The sequence below is a fragment of the Pongo pygmaeus genome, chromosome 15, assembly GCF_028885625.2.
Source record: "Pongo pygmaeus isolate AG05252 chromosome 15, NHGRI_mPonPyg2-v2.0_pri, whole genome shotgun sequence".
Taxonomy (NCBI): Eukaryota; Metazoa; Chordata; class Mammalia; order Primates; family Hominidae; genus Pongo; species Pongo pygmaeus.
In genome coordinates, this window is record NC_072388.2 from 93,208,073 (window position 1) to 93,227,267 (window position 19,195).

At 38.6% G+C, this 19,195-nt stretch overlaps 1 protein-coding gene across 4 annotated transcripts in view; it reads left to right on the forward strand.

Moving 5' to 3' along the window:
* Positions 1–780: 780 nt before the first annotated feature.
* The window catches only part of PPP4R4 (protein phosphatase 4 regulatory subunit 4), a 107,168-nt gene continuing 88,753 nt past the window's right edge, over positions 781–19,195 (forward strand). For 2 of the 4 annotated variants that reach the window (XM_054447453.2, XM_054447459.2), the window contains exons 1-2: positions 781–1,073; positions 2,546–2,619. In XM_054447453.2, coding sequence (XP_054303428.1) covers positions 957–1,073; positions 2,546–2,619 — 191 coding nt within the window. In that variant the 5' untranslated portion in view covers positions 781–956. The remainder of the gene's footprint in view (positions 1,074–2,545; positions 2,620–19,195) is intronic. The other 2 variants (XM_054447455.2, XM_054447458.2) reach the window with 1 other exon arrangement.

Genomic DNA, 19,195 nt, shown 5'->3' on the forward strand with positions numbered 1-19,195 from the left:
AGGACCTAGGTCCTCTTCCTTCCACCCACCTCGCCATGCCCTCGGTGCCCGAGCCCCAGCTCTACTTCGACGGCACTTCTCAAACACGACCAAACACACCCAGGCTTCAACCCCAGACCGGCCTGCTTTTATTATTTCTCTTGGGAAAGCCTTATCGGTCGCTAAGATTCTGTTTAAGTGACTCTTCTTTGGGAGGCCTTTTCCGAATGCTGCCCTTGACCAAAAGCCAGCCCCTCCAGGGCTGTATTCCCACAGCCCCCTCCCCCGTCAGCCGGGCACCCCGCGTCCTAACTGCTTATTTTGGGCACTCAGCGCTCCCCTCAGGGCTGGAGTTGTGCTAGGGGGGGTCTCTGGTTTCGCGGCCCACCAGCTGGGGTGGGCGGTCCTGGGAATAACTGGACAGTTAAGTCAGCAGGTGCAGCCGCAGCCCAGCCAGCTCCCTCTCCTCTGCTTCCGCTCTCATTGGCTCAGCCTCCCCGCCCCCTAGCCCCCGCCCCCCGCCCCCAGCCCCCGCCTCAGCCGGCTGCGGGAGGCAAAAGGCTCTGCGCACGCGCCTTGGGGTGGGGCACCCTCGGTTGGGGGCGGACTGGGGTTTAGGAGGACGGCTAGGAGCGAGCGCAGAGGGGTGGCGGGGCCGCCGCGTCGCTGCGCGGCAGTTGCGTCCGGCCTCTCGCGCGCGGCGCCCGGGAGGGGGCGGGGCCGAGGCGGGAAAGGTGGCGGGCCCCCGCCCCTGGCCCCGCCCCCGCCGCCCGCCCGCGAGCCTCGCCCCGCCCCCTCGCCGGGCCCGCCCCGCCCCCTCGCCGGGCCGTGCTCTTGCTCCCGCCGCCCGGCAGCCTCACGCTCGGCTCCAGCGGCCAAGAGCGGGAGAAAGTCCTGCTGGTGGGCGGCCGCGGGGCTGAGGGCGTCCGGCATCCCGGGGCCGCTCCGGCCCGGGCGGCGAGAGTGCCCGGCGGTCCATGCATCCGCCGCCGCCCGCCGCCGCGATGGATTTCAGTCAGAACAGCCTGTTCGGTTACATGGAGGACCTGCAGGAGCTCACCATCATCGAGAGGCCGGTCCGCCGGAGCCTCAAGGTGCGCCCCGGGGAGAGGACCTGCTCTCACGGCGTCCGACCGCCTGCCCCGCGCGGCCCCGCGCTGATCTCCGCCCCACCCCACCACCCTCCCCTCCTCCGGGCCGCCGGGACCCTCTCAGTCGGGCCGGCCCCTCCTCCTCCAGCCCCTCTTGCCGTGTCGCCCTAAGCCAGTTCCCTCCCGGACCCTTCCTCAGAGCGGACCCGGTCCTCTCTAGTCTGGACCCCCATCCCCAAGGGACGGGTCCCTGCCCCAGCCCCGGACCGGCGCCAGCCCCGCGGCCCTTGCCCTTCCTGAGGCGTCCAAATCCCCCCGGCCCACCCCCAGGAACGGCCGAGCCCCAGCCCTCGGGGCAGCCCCAGCGTCCTCGGTCGCGGACCCCCTTCCTTCCGCCCCCCCATCCCCAAGGGAGCTGCCCCTCGAGGCCGCAGCCCACTTCTCCCCGGTCCTCTCCTGGGCTCCCCAACCTCTGGTCCGCTGACGCCGTCCGGGTTCTGGCCCCAGGCCCACCCCTCGGTACACACATTCCCGACTCCTCCCCCCACCTCTCCCGGAGACACCACCCGGCGTCCCATCCCCTCACCCCCAGCCCACCAAGTCAGATCAAGCTCGGGTCCTTCTGCCCTCGAGGCAGCCCGGCCTCCCCTCGCTTCCCAGCCAGCACTCTTTCTCAGTGTCGTCCTGGTCCCCGTCTACAAGCCCTCGCGACCCTTTGCCGTCATCCTGAGTCACCGCGCATCCTTTCCTCCCAACCCTTCCAGCACTCTAGCTGGGACCCTGCTCCCCAATCCCCTTGAGGGAGTCAACCTTCAGCTTGCTCCCCCCACCCCTACTGGCTCTCCCACCCCGCAGAGTCATCTTCCTCCCGGCGGCTCCAACCTTTAGCGCCAGCAAATCTAGTTTACGGACCGGACCCCTTTCCCCTGGCCATTGCTTAATTAGCTGCTTTAGCTCCTCTCACTCCCACCTGCCGCAATATCTCAAATCTCTGGTTTTCTTCCAGCCCCGGAGTTTATTTCCTTCCCTCCCCCACTCCAGATCTTGTCCTTTTCATGCCTACTCGGCTGCAGTCTTCATCCATCCCCCTTTTAGCATTTCTTGGGGTGGAAAATGCTGGAGAAATAGCCTTGAGGTATTAGAGATAAAAAGTGTGTGTATTCGTTTTATAACATGCGTATGAAATGGATTTCAGCCAAGGTTCTGAAGCCACGATGTGATTTTCAAGCTGTAATCCAGGAGCTAGAAGGATAAAAACACAAAAAAACAGCCCCCTCCCCAAACTCGACCACCCAGTTAGTGACCTCCGTGATTGATGTCGCCTGGTATCCTCAGCTCCTTGATTAGTTTTCATTGTTAATGCTTAATTGTGAAACTTTTTCACTCGTTTATCCTCATAGAGGGTCACTGGGAGGTTGGGGGGCAAGACTGAACCAATGTTTGTGGTGCATAAATGTGCATTTTACCCTTGACAGACACCGGAAGAAATAGAAAGATTGACAGTCGATGAAGACCTCAGTGATATTGAAAGGGCTGTTTATCTGCTCAGGTATTTCCTAGTCTTTCTGTGAAATTGCTCTTTTTTTTTCCCTGTGGCAGCAGAGATGAATGCTTTCTAAAATGTGTGTTCCCGTTATGTTCAGATTTACTTAGCCACTTGAACAGAGTACTTTTGTGTGCATAGTACTTAACTATATTATAAATTAGATTTGGCTATGGACTTATGAATTTGAGAATTTAAATAAAATACCTAATTTATAGAATGTTGCTTGGAGGAGCAAGAGCAGATGGTTTGAGTTGAACCTCATCCTTTTTTTCTTTTCTGGCTTTGGTTTGTCTCACGTAAGATTCAGTAAGTTTAGATGAGACTTGAGTATACAGTGATTAGATTTAAGTTCATTGTAGAGTAGGAACATTATATGGGATCTGCTATATGGAAAAAAATCCACAAATATGGTAGTTCATTTTGCTGTTCAGGATATCCTGTTTGTATTACTTTTGCTATGCAAGCTTTATGATTTTGTCTGAGGGGTTTTAGAAACTTAATTGAGCCTACTGTCATTTAAATTTCAAAACATCTCACAGGCTCTACAGAATTGCTTAAGGCAAATGGTTACTGCAAATATTTACAAGATTTTTCTGAACTATTTAAAACATTGTCTTGTAGATTGAGCATCTTAAAAACTAATACAGTGAACATTAATGATGTTTTAATTAATTGATTAAAATCCTTTAGAAACAAATTTCCTATAGCATTTTGTGTATATTTAAAATTTTTCATTAGCTTACACAACATATTTTTCCCTTTTCGTAAATTAGTCACTCTTTTTTTCCAGAATCAGGTTTTGAAAACTGATGTAATTTACCTCCTAGGATATTTGTCATCCGTGTTTCCTTAGTTCAGTGCCAGTTTCAGGTACTGGCAAGTTTCTTGTTCTCCTTTCTTGTTTACAGATCATGTTTCCAGTCCCATGTTATTCATTGAATGATCCTGTAAAAAAAAAAAATTCCCTCTCCAGGTCTTCAATTTTCTTAATTACTTTTTTAGCCTACTAAAAGTGGCATCATGAGTTTCTGTTGTAACTTTAGTCAGAATATCAGCATATTTACCATGTAGACCATTCCTTCTGATAATTGTATCATTTAGAAATGTTTCTGCATCTTAGACTTTATGTTGATGTTATTTTTCCCCCTCTTTGGGGTATCTGTGGTAGCATGCTCTCATCATTTCTACCTATTTACTTCAAATAAAACTTCTATTTATGTTTGAATTCAACGGTATGTGTTTTGGGTGTTTACTTAGAGAATAATCCAACTTTTAACCCATTTTCATATTTTATTGTGTTATATTTGGAATACCTTATTCCTTAATAATTAACATGTTTATTATGGTGAACAATAGTTGTCAACATTTGCCTTTTCCCACAGTTCTTTTACTCAAAGTAGGTAGAAAATTGATGAAAGTGTGGATGAATGTGTTTTAATATACAACAGTTAATGATTTGAAATAAACTCCTGTTTATTCCTACTGAATTCTTTTCTTTAGTATAAACACTGGCTTAGAATTAGGAAATGGAGAGTCTTGCTCTATTTACTTGTGATAGAAGACACCGTATTCTAGATATCAGTGATAAAGATTCTTTTTTAGGAAAGCTTATTTGTTTTCTATTTTGCTTTTATTGTTTGTTAGCAAACCAGGTTGTCTGAGTTGTCTGTATTTCTCAGACTCAACATAAGTTTCGCTCAGTTCTGGAATTTACAAAGCCCTTAAAGAGACAGGTGGGCCCTCTCATTCTTAGACAAGAGAATTTTAAAAGAGATTCAATATCTCCTTTAGTTTCTTGTGGCTCACCTACCTTGAAGGAGGTTTGCAAGGTGACTCACAAGGGGAACACTGGTTTGGTTGTGTATGGGTTCTCCAGCTGAGTTCTTCTTTTGTATCCCTACCATCTTACCACCTCCTGGGGGACCGTGGGATTTCACCTTAGTCCAGCTTTGGGAGGGATGATGCCAAGAATGCCTGAAAGGGTCTTTCTTCCCTGGGATTCAAGGGAGGGGACAGGATTGTTTCATAGAGATGTTCTGAACTTTGCCTCTGTTTAGGCCTTCTCATCTTCTCTCATGTTTTGAGCCTGCTATTGTAGATGTAATTTATTCCTTTTTTTTTTAGTTTGTACTTTGCTGAGTCCTTTTTTCCATCTGTCAGTGTCAGTGATTTTCAGGTTTATTTTTGAGCACTTTACCTTTTCCTCTGCATTGAATATTATATAAATGTATAATATATAACATGTTACATATATATTTTCTCTCTGCTTTTATGTGTCAGGTTTGTTTCTTTAGTTCTTTTATTTTGTGCATTGAAACTATTTTGGAGTATTATGTTAAATTAGAATTCAAAGTCAGATGTGTAAGCATCAGTAAGCAATGCTTTATATTAGTGGAGTTTCTGATAGCATTTAGATTGAATCCAGTATCTGAAAAAAGCATTTTATATATAGAGTACTGCATCGATAAAAAACAAATTATACTGTTCATTGTCTTACCCCGAAATTTGACACATCAGTTATTAATGACATTTTCACAATTAAGTTTAGAATATTACAGTCTTCAAAGATTTGACACAGATGAATTTGTGGTTTTGCATACGTACGATACTGATATACCCATCTGTGGCATTTAGCACTGAAGCAAAACAACTTTCCTAATAGTCACAGCTTGTGTCTTAGTCAAAATCATATCATATCTTTTTCCTGTTCTTTCTCTTCTTTGTGATTTTGCATATATTTTTGGAATGTACTTAAAACATGTGAGTGATTTTATTATAGAAGAATCCTAAGTATGTATACTGTGCTTTCATTAGGTAAATCTTTACTTGTATATTTCTGATTGCCTACCAGATAAAGTGTAGACCCTGAAGGCTGGCATTCAGAATACTCCATAGGTGACTCTATCTTACTTGTGCAGTGTGATGTCCCACCAGTCCCTCACTTTTAAAAATGGCTTTATTGAGATATAATTCATAGTCCTTGTAGTTCACCCATTTAAACTGTATAGTTAGGTGAGTTTTAGTATATTCACAGAATTGTGCCACCGTCACTGCAATCAATTTTAGAACATTTTCATCACCCCCAAAAGAAACCTTGTACTATTAGCTATTACTCCTCAATACCAACCCTCTTAGCCTTTGGGAACCACTATTCTGCTTTCTGTATCTATGGATTTGCCTATTCTGGACATTCCTAAACATGGAATCATACAGTATATGGCCTTTTGTGATTGACTTCTTTCACTTAGCATAATGTGTTCAAGGTTCACCCATGTTGTAGCAGGTATCAGTAGTTTATTCCTTTTTATTGCAGTGTGGTATTCTACTGTATGGATATAGTGCTTTTGTTTAGCCATTCATCAGTTGATGGATATTGGGCTGTTTCCACTTAATTCTTCACTTTTTGATTCAGTCATGCTGGCCTTTTCGCTGTTACTCAGTTTCATTGTGTTTATCCTTAACTTTTGCTTTTCCTCATCCTGGAGTACTCTTTCAATATATCCCCATCCAACATACACCATCTCTAGGATCCAGCTGTAATCTTACATCTTTCATAAAGTCTTCCCTAACTGCTTAAACCACATGGATCCCAGGCTTCTTTGAGCTCCCTTATCACTTAGTGGTGCTTTCTTCAATTGGCCATTAATCATTGATTTATATTCCTTAACTGTGTGTGCATGTTTTCTTCAGTAGATTGTAAGGTCCTGGAGGACAAGCTTTTAGAGGACAAGGGCAAGCTTTCTTGTTGTTGTTCTTTCTTGTTCTTCGCTGTGATAAAAATATATACCTCTTAATGGAATAAAGAGTATTTAAGATGACCATACTGCCAGATGAATTAAGCAACTTCTGATATTTTTGATTTTAGGTATTATGGGTCATATCTTGTCCCACAATTTATTATCTATGTGACAGTGGTCAAGTTAGTTGTGGTTGGTTTTCGAGCCCTGCTTTTCATTTGTAAAGTGGAAATAATCATTCCCTTTTCCCAGTGTGTTTGAAGCACCTGGCACATAATAGGCATCCCATTACTGTTAATTCCCTTCTGTCTCCTTTTCCCTTTCCCTACTTCCTTGCTACATAGGTGCTCAAGTTACATTTAAAACTTTAAAAGAGGATAATGGTATTAATTTTGCCTTCCAATAATTTAATAAACAGACAAAGTATACCAACTGAAGTTTGTGATAGATATCCATTAACTTCATTTGCTAATAGTATTTATCAGAAATTAGAATCTTCACAAATCATAATTAAGCATTTTTAACTGAGTAATAGTAAGGTCAGCCTGTTGATTTATGTTTTCTTACTAAATGACCCTAAGTAATATTTGCTATTATGGATTAAATGTGTTAATCGGTTAATGTACTGAGACTAGCTTTTATGTTGCTTACTTTTAAAGTCACTTGTGACTTTAAAAATATTTTTCACTTTGTGCTGTGACTTTTAAAGCATTTTGCACTTTGCTTTCCCAGGACAGTCAGATAAAGAGCTTTTCTTTTTTTTTTTTTTCTTTTTTTTTTTTTTTAAAGACAGGGTCTCACTCTGTTTCCCAGGCTGGAGTGCAGTGGCTATTCACAGGCACGGTCACAGTGCTCTAACTCCTGGGCTAAAATGATCCTCCCACCTCAGCTTTCTGAATAGCTGGGACTACAGAAGGCACACACCACCACCACAGCCACTGCCCCCGATCATAAAGTGCATCTTTAATTGGAACTTTTTTTTTTTTAACTTTCTCTTCCTATTTTTTAAAGAGTAAGTGCTCCCCCTAGTGATATGAAAGAGTGAGATTTCTGCAGTCAAATCGGTGGAAATAAACAAGTGTCGTACCATGTGAGAACTCTGGTGTACTTCTTCTTGGGTTCAAGACTAGGATAGGGTAGCAGCAATGAAACAGGAAGAACTCCAGTGATTAAAGCTTTGCTACCCACCTAGCTTTTGGTTGTTTTATCTTTTAAAATACCTATCTTATTTGCTATCCCAAAGTGGAAAGTTGTGTGAAAAACTCCTCTGAATGCCCTCCTTTTTATGACGTGTGTCCCCACATTTACTTTCATTATTGTCTTGATTTCTGTTTTTGATGCTTGCTGCCTTTCAGTATTGTTTTAGTGAGGCATGGTGTGTGTGTGTGTATGTGTGTGTGTGTGTGAGAGAGAGAGAGGGAGAGAGAGAGATCACATTTGCGTTGTGCATGCATGTGTGTATGTGTATATAGGTGGTCTTGAGTGACAGGTATTGCTTGCTCAGTTTTCTTTAGTGATACACAGGAGAGGACTTTTGCATTCTTCACAATTAAGATAGATAGTTGGTTAGTTAATACAAACAATTGGCTAGAATCATAAAATCGTAAATGATACATATTTTCAACATCACATTTTAATGTAAACTATAAATATATTTTCATTTGCCAATCTTTTGATGTAAAGTCATGATCTTTCCTTTGAGTATGGGTCTGCTGATTCAAGTTTGAAATTCTCTTTCTTTCATAAATCACCCCATAATGCATTTACAATATCAAGTTCAGTTTTCTTTAAAGTTGAACAAGAATTTAAATTTGCTTATGAAGCAGTCTGAAAGCATGGTTCTAGGTTTTTATGATTTTCTACTTGTGTTTTAAAAGTTTTGTTCTTCCATACTTTAATAGCAATTTTCTTTGACAACTTATGTTTATTGAATTTAGTTTTTCTAAAACTTTTGACTTAATTTGATAGAAACAAATATATGTGTTCACATATTTAGGTAATATTTAATTAAATTATGTAATTGCAACAGCAAGTGAAATTTGAAATAAACTAGTTTGGGAACATACTTAGCTGACTGTTAATTACAACTCAACTAGTGAGAGTGGAATTCTGTAGGCTTTCCAGAGAGTAGTCTATTAGCGACGAGCTTTCAGCTTGCAGTTGCAAGGGAGTAGAGAGAGTATTGCTTAATCAGGTCTTTTAACATCTTGTCACATCTCAAATACCTTTGTTTGAGAGAGATACATACCATCTCCTTTCCAAGTTTGCTCTGTGATGATCTTGCTTCATTCTTGATATTCCTCTCCTGTCTCTCTGTTGAATTTGTTCCCATGGTCTGGTTTGTTCTTTGTTTGCCTTTATACATTTAAAAAAGTAATGAATTTGGAATATCAGTTAAAGAAGTACTTTCATAAGCTTATATTTTATTTTTTAACGCGAACTTTGAATGTATGCAGAAATGTGCACAAATCATAATACAGCTTGTTGAATTTTTCACAAGTGAACACGCCCATGTACCCAGTATCCAGATTAAAGCATAGAACATTATCATGTTAGCTTAGTAGCTTCCTTTGTATTCCTGTCCCAGTGCCCCGTACTTCCTGCAAAGGGTAGCTACTCTACTGACTTCTAACACTATACATTGATTTACCTGATTTTGAACTTTATATAGTAGGAAGCACTCTATGTACCTTTTGTGTATAGCTGCTTTTGCTCAATATTTTAAAGAAGAGATTTATCCATATTGTTGCATGGAGCAACAGACTGTTCGTTCTCATTGCTGTATACTATTCCATTATGTGAATATGCCACAATTTATTCATTCCACTGCTGATGGACGTTTGGCTTAGTTTTCAGTTTGGGGCTTTTATGAATAATGCTGTTATAATCATTCATGTACAAGTCTCTTGGTGAATACATGTGTGCATTTATTTTAGGTATCATTATAGAAGCAGAATTGTTGGTCATAGCATATGCCTATGTCCAGCTTAAAAGATATTGCTAAACAGTTTTCCAGCGTGCTTTGACCAGTTTGTACTTCTGCCAGCAGTGTTTGAGTGGTCCCAGCCTATATATTTTTAGGAAACAAAAGTGACAAACTTCTAGTACATAATTTCTAGCATATCAATAATGAACTTCCTAGTTAATAGCCTTTAGATGTTTCGTTTCTCTGTGCATGACTTACACCATCTAACATTTTTTCTTTCCCTACAAGAAGGGGAGTTCTATAAGGTTTTACTTGGCTACACTGTTGGTTAGAAGACTCTCAGTTGTTAGATTGTCTCTTAGGAGATAAGGCATGTCGTGTGATTAGTTTTTCTTAGAAAAAGAGAAACAAAGTGGATATTGGAGTCTACCGGTTTATGGGGGTACTATTCTCAGTCCCGGTGCTTTTAATGATTCTAAGAGGTCCTCATTAAAAAAAATTGCCCATGTTGTCATCCTCTGTGAAGATGATGTACAAATGACTTGCCTTTCTACATGGAAATTGCAGGCATCTTCATTTGTATTTTTTAGGACAGAGGGATCATTGTTTAATATATTAAGAACAGTATATAATGGATTCCAGCTGTATACCTTCCATTATTGCTAAGGCCAGATTACTGAAGTCTTTGGCAAACCTTGAATTCCCTGTTTTGGAAAAGTACTAAGTCTCTGAATATAAAGGGTTTGGAGATTGTTTCCCATCTCTGTTTCCTTGTCTTTTGTTATGAGAACAACCATGGGAGGCATCTGTGTCTTTTTTCCTACTTACCGAACATTTAGAAAGGTTTCTCTGTGACATCTGTAGAAAGCAGAATGCTCTCATGGGATCTATAGGAAAAGCTTAAAAATAAAAAGTGAAATATTTTCATCAATGTAAAAGTGACCCATATAATGTCATTGAAAAGACCTCTGAAAGCGTAATAACATAATGTGATGTGAGAGAATTGAGCAAAGTTTTCATCTTGTAAGCATAGTGTTTTATTACTTTAAAAAAGCCTATAAAATTCTGTAGTGTAAAATAATTTCATAATATGGAATAATAAAATACATTAAAATAATCTATAAAATAAGATAATATATAAAGCAATATAAAATAAATGAGTATACATATTTGAATAAAGAATGTGTCAAGTTATGTAACTACAATGTAATCATATTATAACATATGTATATTGTAAGTGTGTATGCATGTGTGTGTATATGTTTATTTTCATGAGCAATTAATTCATCCCAATGCTCCCTCTTGGGAAGTAGCTAAGTGAGACACAGGGACACAGGAAGATTGAGTTCTATATAAATTATAACTAATTTGTTCCCAGTAAAAGGTGGGAGTTGTACTGCTTGGTTCCCAGTCTTGTAATGTTGAATTGTGCAGTAGTTTCTTAGTATTGACATTAAGAATTAAAGGGTTCACCATACCAAGTGGTAAAATTCATAGCTTTCTTTTTTTTTTTTTTGAGACAGGGTCTTGCTCTGTTGCCCTGGCTGGAGTGCAGTGGTGCGATCATAGCTCACAATAACCTTGAACTTCTGGGCTCAAGTGTTCCTCCTGCCTCAACCTCCTGAGTAGCTGAGACTACAGGCACTAGCCACCATGCCTAGCTAATTAAATTTTTTTTGTAGAGTTAGGTTTCTTGCTGTATTGCTTAGTCTTGTCTCGAACTCCTGGCCTCAAGTGATCCATCTACCTCAGTCCTGCAAGGTGCTGGGATTATAGGTATGAGTCACCAGGCCTGTCTTCCTTCTTAAAATTAAGATTGCATGAAGGGAATTAAAGCACTGAATAAGGTCCAATGATCTTTTAAATCTGTACATCTTTCAGTTTGATATTTTGGGTATTATAGTGTCTTTCATTGACTATGTTGGCTATCAAATGTGGAAAGCATAGAGAAAGTGTTTAGGCTTAGTTCTGCATAGTCATCACTTTTGGCTTATCCTTATACTGGTATAATATTGGTATATGGTAATCATGTTAGTAATAATTACAAAATCTATTATACCCTTAGAATGTAATTTTCCCTCCAATCAGAAATGTTAATAATGGAAAAGATTTGTAATGCAACTAATAGTTGCTTTACAGTAAATCTTATGAATTTAGGTTAAAACATATGAAATATCTGAGTACTTATGTGCTAGGCATCTCCTGGGGAATGAAGGTCATTATACTAGCAGATACTTGTATTCAAGGAGATAGTTTAAGGATGCAAATGCATTTTTCTTAAATTTCAGTAGAATAGAGGTTATCCCCAATTAACAGGTACTGGGAGTCAGTGTGTTGTATTGGAAATAGTTTAAGACAGACCCAGATTTATTCTTGGAGGCTGAGGCTTGCTCATTTACTTACTGAGAGACCTTGGGTAAGTTGCTTATCTTCTGTGAGCCCAAGTCCCCTAATCTAAAATGGGAATAAATAGGCTGGGCATAGTGGCTTTCACACCTGTAACCCAGCAGTTTGAGAGGTCAAGGCAGGAGGATCAGTTGAGCCCAGGAATTCGACACTAGCATGGGCAATATAGCGAGACCCTGTCTCTACAAAAAAATTTAAAAAATTATCCAGGAATGGTGGCTTGTGCCTGTTTTTTGGCTACCTGGGAGGCTGAGGTGGGGGGATTGCTTGTGCTCAGGAGTTTGAGGCTGCAGTAAGCCACGAATGTGCCACTGAACTCCAGCCTGGGCAACAGTGTGAGACCCTGTCTCAAAACAAACAAACAAACAAAAATAAAATGAGAATAATAATACCTTCATTGCAGGATTGTTGAGAAGATTAGAGGAAATGTATGTATAGGGCACAGTGCTTGGTACAGAGTAGTGTTCAGTAAAGGATAGTTGTTGCTGCCCTTTTAAATCATCTGTTTGGGATTAGGAACATATTTTACTTTGGATATATAGGAAACATCCCATTTAGAAACTTCTTGTGTTACGTTTCCTCTCTAGATCAGTTTTCTAGATCGGGCACCAAATTCCCCCATCTCCATTTTTGGAAAATAAATTTATTGAAGTATAATTTAAATAAACTAAGTTTATAGTTTGATGAGTTTTGACAAATGGGTACAGCTGTATAACTAGCACAAAATATAGAACATTTTCATTACCCCCACAAAAGCCACTGGTATCTCTTTGCAGTTAACGCCACACCCTAACCCTAAGCAACCATTAATCTGCTTTTTGTCACTGTGGAATAATTTTGCCTGTTCTGGAATCTAGACATAGTTTTTTGTATCTCTTGGATAAATGCCTAAGAATGTTCGTTGGGTCATATGCTGACTATATATTTTTTTCATTTTTTGAAGCTTTTTGAGGTATAATTCACATCCAATAAATCACACATATTTAAACCATGTAATTTAATGAATTTTGACATATATATACACAATTCAGATATTAAACATATCCATCACTCCCAAAAGCTACTTGTGTCCTTAGATTATCTCTCTCTCCCTCCCGTGAGCCCCTTCCATTCCAGGCAACCACTGATGTGCTTTCCGTTACTATAAATTAGTTTCCAATTTCTAGAATTTTATAGAAATGGATCATACAGTCTACTCTTTTGTCTGGCTTCTTTCAATCTAATTATTTTGTAGTTTATCCTTGATGTTGCCTATATCGTTAATTTACTGCTTTTTATTATTGATAATGATTCCGTTTAGTGGGTATAACACATCTTGTTTATCCATTCATCAGTTGATGGACATTTGGCTAATTTTCAGTTTTCAGCTATTACAAACTTATTGACTATACACATTCATTTATAAATCTTTATGTAGACATGTGCTTTCCTTCCTCTCTGGTAAACATCAAATTGCTGGACCATATAGTAAATATATGTTTATACCTTTAAGAAACTGCTAAACTGTTTCTAAGGTGATGGTACCGTTTTACATTTCCACCAGCAGTATATGAGCGTTTGAGTTGCTCCTTATACTCTATAACACTTGATATGATCAGTCTTTTTAATTTTAAGTCATTCTAGTGGTGTGTAGTGTTATTTCATTGTGTTTATAATTTGTTCTATTGATTACAGAGAGTACTGAAGTCTCCAACTGTAATTGCAGGTTTGTCTAGTCCTCCTTTAAAATATATAATTTTTTACTAGTAGTTTAGTATTTTGAAACTGTGTGGTGAAATGCACATAAAATTAGGATTATTATGTTTTCTTGAATTGACCCCTTTATCATTATGTAATGTTTATTCTTTGAAATATACTTTGTTAGGCCGGGTGCGGTGGCTCACACCTGTAATCCCAGCACTTTGGGAGTCCGAGGTGGGTGGATCACAAGGCAGGAGTTTGAGACCAGCCTGGCCAACATGGTGAAACCCTGTCTCTACTAAAAATACAAAAATTACCTGGGTGTGTTGGTGGACGCCTGTAATCCCAGCTACTCGGGAGGCTGAGGCAAGAGAATTGCCTGGGAGGCGGAGATTGCAGTGAGCCAAGATCGCGCCACTCTACTCCAGCCTGGATGACAGAGCAAGACTCTGTCTCGGAAAAAAAAGAAAAAAAAAAAAAAGAAATACACGTCGTTTTGAAATCTACTTTAATATTCACATATTCATTCCAATTTTCTTTTGGTTAGTATTTACAAAGTATATCTTTTTCTGTCCTTTTAATTAATTTTTTTAATTTCAGAATAATTTTAAATTTTCACAAACATTGCAAAGTTAGTATAGAAAGTTCCTATGTATCTTCCACCAGTGTCCCCTAATGCTAACATGTTATTAATACATAATCATGGTACATCTTTCAAAAATTCAGAAATTAACATTGATACATCACTATAAACTAAACTTCAGACTTTATTTGGATTTCACTAGTTTTTTTCACTTTTTTTTTTTTTTCTGTTTCAAGATCAACTCCAGGAAATTGCATTGTATTTAGTTGTCATGTCTCCTTAGTCTTCTCTTGGCTGTGACACTTTCTTAACTTTTCCTTATTTTTCATGATCTTGATAGTTTTGAAGAGTACTGGTCAGGTATTTCATAGACTGTCCCTCAAGTTGGATTTGTGTGATGTTATTTCTCATCATTAGATTGGGGTTATGTGCTTTTAGGAAGAGTACCATGGTGGCGAAATGCCTTTCTTATCTCATCATATCAGGGGGTTCATGCTATCACCATGGATTTATCATCAGTTATGTTAATTTAGGTCATTCAGTTAAGGAAATACCTGCCAGGTTTCTCCACTGTGGGAGTGGTGAGAGATGACGTCCAGCCTTTCCTCATCTTAGGAGAAAGCATTCTGTCTCTTACCATTAACTATAATGTGGTTGTACTTTGTTTTATAGATACCATTAGGTTAAGTTTCCTGTATTCCTAATTTGCTAAGTTTTATCATGAATGGGTATTGAATCTTGTAGAATTTTTTTTCTGTATCTGTTGATATGGTATATGGCTTTTCTTATTTTGTCTTTTAATACAGTGAAGTACGTTGATTAATTTTTGAATGATGAACCAACCTCTCATTCTTGGAATAAATCCTACTTGTTCATTATGTATTAGTCTTTTTATATGTTTCTAGACTGTATTTGCTAATATTTTGTGGAGGATTTTGTCATTTATATTAATGAGAGGATTAATCTTCAGTTTTCTTATAATGTCTTATTTTGATTGTATTTTATGAAGGTGACCCTACAATCAAAATGCCTTTTATTCTGTTACACTGCTTAGTTTCTTCATTATTACTACATAAATAGCATATGGACTTAGTCTTTGGACAACATATTGAAATCTTGACAGGGATATATATATCTTGCCTAAAATATATATATGTGTGTATACACACACACACACACACAGAGAAACATTTATATCTTGATATAGTACCTAAATTATTTGCTGTTGAATTACATATGTTGTAATTAATAATTATATTTCCTTAGACATTTGTGTAGTTGAAATTTTCTAAGAGAGTAGATCTTAAGTATTCTCACCACAAAAAGTCAGTATGTGAGGTGATGGACATGTTGATTAGCTTTACTATAGTAATCATTTTGCAATGTATATGTATAGCAAGACATAGTAATCACTTTGTAGCCTGTAAATACATAGTTTATTTTTTCTCAATTTACAATTTAAAAAGGTTAAAAAATCCCATAACATTGTATATCTTGAATATGCAGCATTTTTGTCAGTTATGCCTCAATAAAACTCAAAAAAATTATTTTAGAGTAACTAGAGGACTGATAATTAATATATTGTTGAATGATAAGTATGTCTAAAACAATTACCATAAGAGAAATCAGGGAGAAAATTGACTTTTTTTCTCTTAGAGAAGAAAATATACATATGTAAAATTTATTTAAATGAATAGTTATTTAGGAACCCATGAGAGAGATTATAGGATCAATAGTTTTTAAAAATTAGCTCTTGCTTTGTGGAGATGACATTTTGACCCTGATAGTAACTGGCTGGTTGACCTGAGTTCCATAATCTCTGTAGATGTTGGTTTCTTCATTGTCACAGTGTGAAGGAGATGTATTTTATTTCTAAGACCCCCTTTTAGTTTGAACATTTCATTGTATTCTATCTTATCCTGTCCTTATTAGAGAAAAGAAATAATTATTTTATGTAGCTTTTACAGATTGATTTTAGATTGACTGATGAGTTTTTAAATATTATAATTGATTTGTTTGTATTACATTTCTTCTGATTCAGTGCCCCATTTACAGTGATAATCAGTCAAATGAACGGACAGGAGCCACTGTGTATTATTTGCGACTCTCTTTCTGGGTCAGATTATACACTCTGGATTTCAGTCATCATTACCATGGCATGATTTCCAAATGTGGCTGTAGCCTTGGCCTTTCCTTCTCAACTTTGCATCATTTCTGTTTGCTGGGCACCTCTACCAGGGTGTCTCCACCAGAATGTCTTGCGGGCTTTTCAAACTCAATGTGCTCGAAACTGCATTCATCACTTTTTATCTAAATATGCCTCTGCTTATTATTGAAGCCTGACCATCTTTCTATATCATACTGGAGGGAAACCTGGGAGTAATTTTATACTCTTTTTCTCTCAGTACTCTTGACAGTCTTTATTGTCTGACACATTCTGTGCTAGGCATAAAGCATTATTAGATTGTGTTGGAGAATCCAGAACCAGTGCCTGGCACCCAGCAGCTCCTGAATGACTGAACATGTCACTTCACCTATTTAGGTTAGGTAATTGGGTCTCTTCTCCTTCCTGTAATACTTGTCACCCCTTCTTCCTGTAGGTGCCAGGGATTTGGCCTTCTTTTATCCTTTTTTTTTTGAGATAGGGTCTTGCTATATTGCCCAGCTGGTCTCAAACTCCTGGCCTCAAGCAATCCTCCTGACTTAGCCTCTCTAGTAGCTGGGATTACAGGCAGTGTGCCACCACACCTGGTTTGTTTGTTTGTTTATTTTTAATAGCTGTCAGCTACTATTCTGTTTTCTGAGTCTGTCTTACTGGCTGGGTTGGCAGTATGTTATCTTAGCTAGCCCTTTTCCCCTGCTATGTCTTAACATATCTATATATTTTCAAAAAGTATTTTAGGCTGGGCATGGTGGCTCACGCCTGTAATCCCGGCACTCTGGGAGGCTGAGGTGGGTGGATCACTTGAGGTCAGGAGTTCGAGACCAGCCTGGCCAATATAGTGAAACCCTGTCTTTACTAAAAAATTAGCCAGGCGTGGTGGCATGTGCCTGTAGCCCCAGCTACTCAGGAGGCTGAGGCAGGAGAATTGTTTGACCCCGGGAGGCAGAGGTTGCAGTGAGCCAAGATTGTGTCATTGCACTTAAGCCTGGGCAATGCAGGGAGACTCTGTCTAAAAAATAAATTAATAAATAAATAAAATAAAAAGTATTTTAAAGGAATTTTTACTGCTGTTTGTTAATGAGGAAATAGAAATGCTGGTTAAAAAAATTAACAGGAGGGAGCTTACAATGTTCCCAGAACTCTTCCAAGTTTATGTAATTATTCCTGAACTAATGTTTTGCATACCTTTAATATTCCTGCTATAGCTCATATATTTAGGACAGACTTTGATAATATTCCCTTTTACTCTATGCAAAATACTGTAGAGCAGTGATTTCCAACTTTTTTTTTTTTTTTACTATGACCTTATCATGTAAGGAATACATTTCAAATTGTGACCCTACATATACAGACACGTTTGTGTGCATGTGTATTAATATATATAACTGAAACTAAAATTTAACAATTATTCTTCCATGTATAATACAGTAAAACATATCAAAGTTAGTATGGAATGTAATCTTTATATTGCACTATAATATGGAACAAATCCAAGATAAACAATACGAAAAACCAAGGATTTATTAATGCCACAGGTGTACTTGCACCTTAATAAGTTCTTTTCACTCCAGAACAATTGGGAGTCATACACATCTTGTTATACTGTTGTGAAATGTGCTGTGGGGTGTGAGGAGAAAGGGAAGGTTGAAATAATTCTAAACTGTATCCTGAGGAATCAGAGGGCTGTTTGTACCCTCGTTAGTATAAAGAGGGAGGGGAAAAATAAGCTCATCTGTTTTTTTCAGGCAAATTTTGAGGCTTTATTTATTTTTTCTTTTATTTTAAGTTGACATGTAATAATTGTATGTATTTATGGGATACAGAGCATATTTCAATACATGTATGCAGTGTGTAATGATCAAATCAGAGTAGTTAGCATTCATCACCTTGAACATTTATCATTCCTTTGTGTTGTGAACATTCAGAATTCTCTCTTCTAGCTTTTTGAAAATATACACTAAATTGTTGTTAATCATGTTCACCTTACAGTGGTACAGAACAGCAGAACTTATTCCTCCTATCTTGCTGTATAAATTGTTGGAGAGCCACTCAAAAGGCAATATTCTCTATATCATTGGTGATAAAGGTTTAATCTAAAGAGGAGTTTATCTCTTTGCAAGGAACATGAAACTTTTGTATACTGTTTTGACATGGCATTGATAGTAAAGGATACATAGTGGACTTTATTGGTAAAATACCTTATTGTAACATAAATATTAAATCATGAACATAACTCTTACAAAATTATCAACTTAGAAATCCTTTTAGGCTGGCATTTCAGCCAGTTCTTATCATGGGACTATGACCTGAGATGGTATGATGGCTATAGGCTATGAACTGAGGAAATCATAGGTTGGAATACTGGCTTTAATCTTTACTAGTCACATGACTTTGGGTGAATCCCATATTTTTTTTCTGAGCATCAGTAAGGATGGAAATATACTGCTCATATATTGTGATGATTAATGTGATTATGTATGTAAAGTGCCTTGTATAGCACATAGTAGGCCCTTAAATGTTAACTTTTCTGTTACTCTTTCTTTGGTCCTACTAAAAAATATTATTTGTTTCTCTATGGTCTTAAGCATGAAGACTATAATCAGGTTTGAATGGTTTTCTACATAAACCTTTTAAGTCAATGTTTTAAAGATTTAACATTATTAAGAATTTCATTTTACAGGACCAACATATGGAAATATGCTATATTTGAAAAATCACTGATGTTAGGGATTGGTATTCAATATCTTCTGTTTAAGTTTCTTGTGTCCTTCTGTCAGTCATCTTTGCCTTACAAGAAGGTTTTGTCTTTCTTGGAAGGTTAATTCTCTAAGGTAATCATTTAATTTATTTTGTTCTATTCATTAAAACAAACTGTTTAATAATTTAATTTGAGTAAGGAAATAATTAACTATCAACTATGTAAAGTTTAGTTTTTATTGTGAACTCAAAGCAAGCTTTTGTGGCATCTGCTTTATTGTTATAAATTCAAGCACAGTATCAGCAGCTTATGAGTTATATTTTGGGTTTTAAGTGAGAGCTGCTAGGAGTAGGATCACTGGCTCTCTGTAACTACAAACATTTGA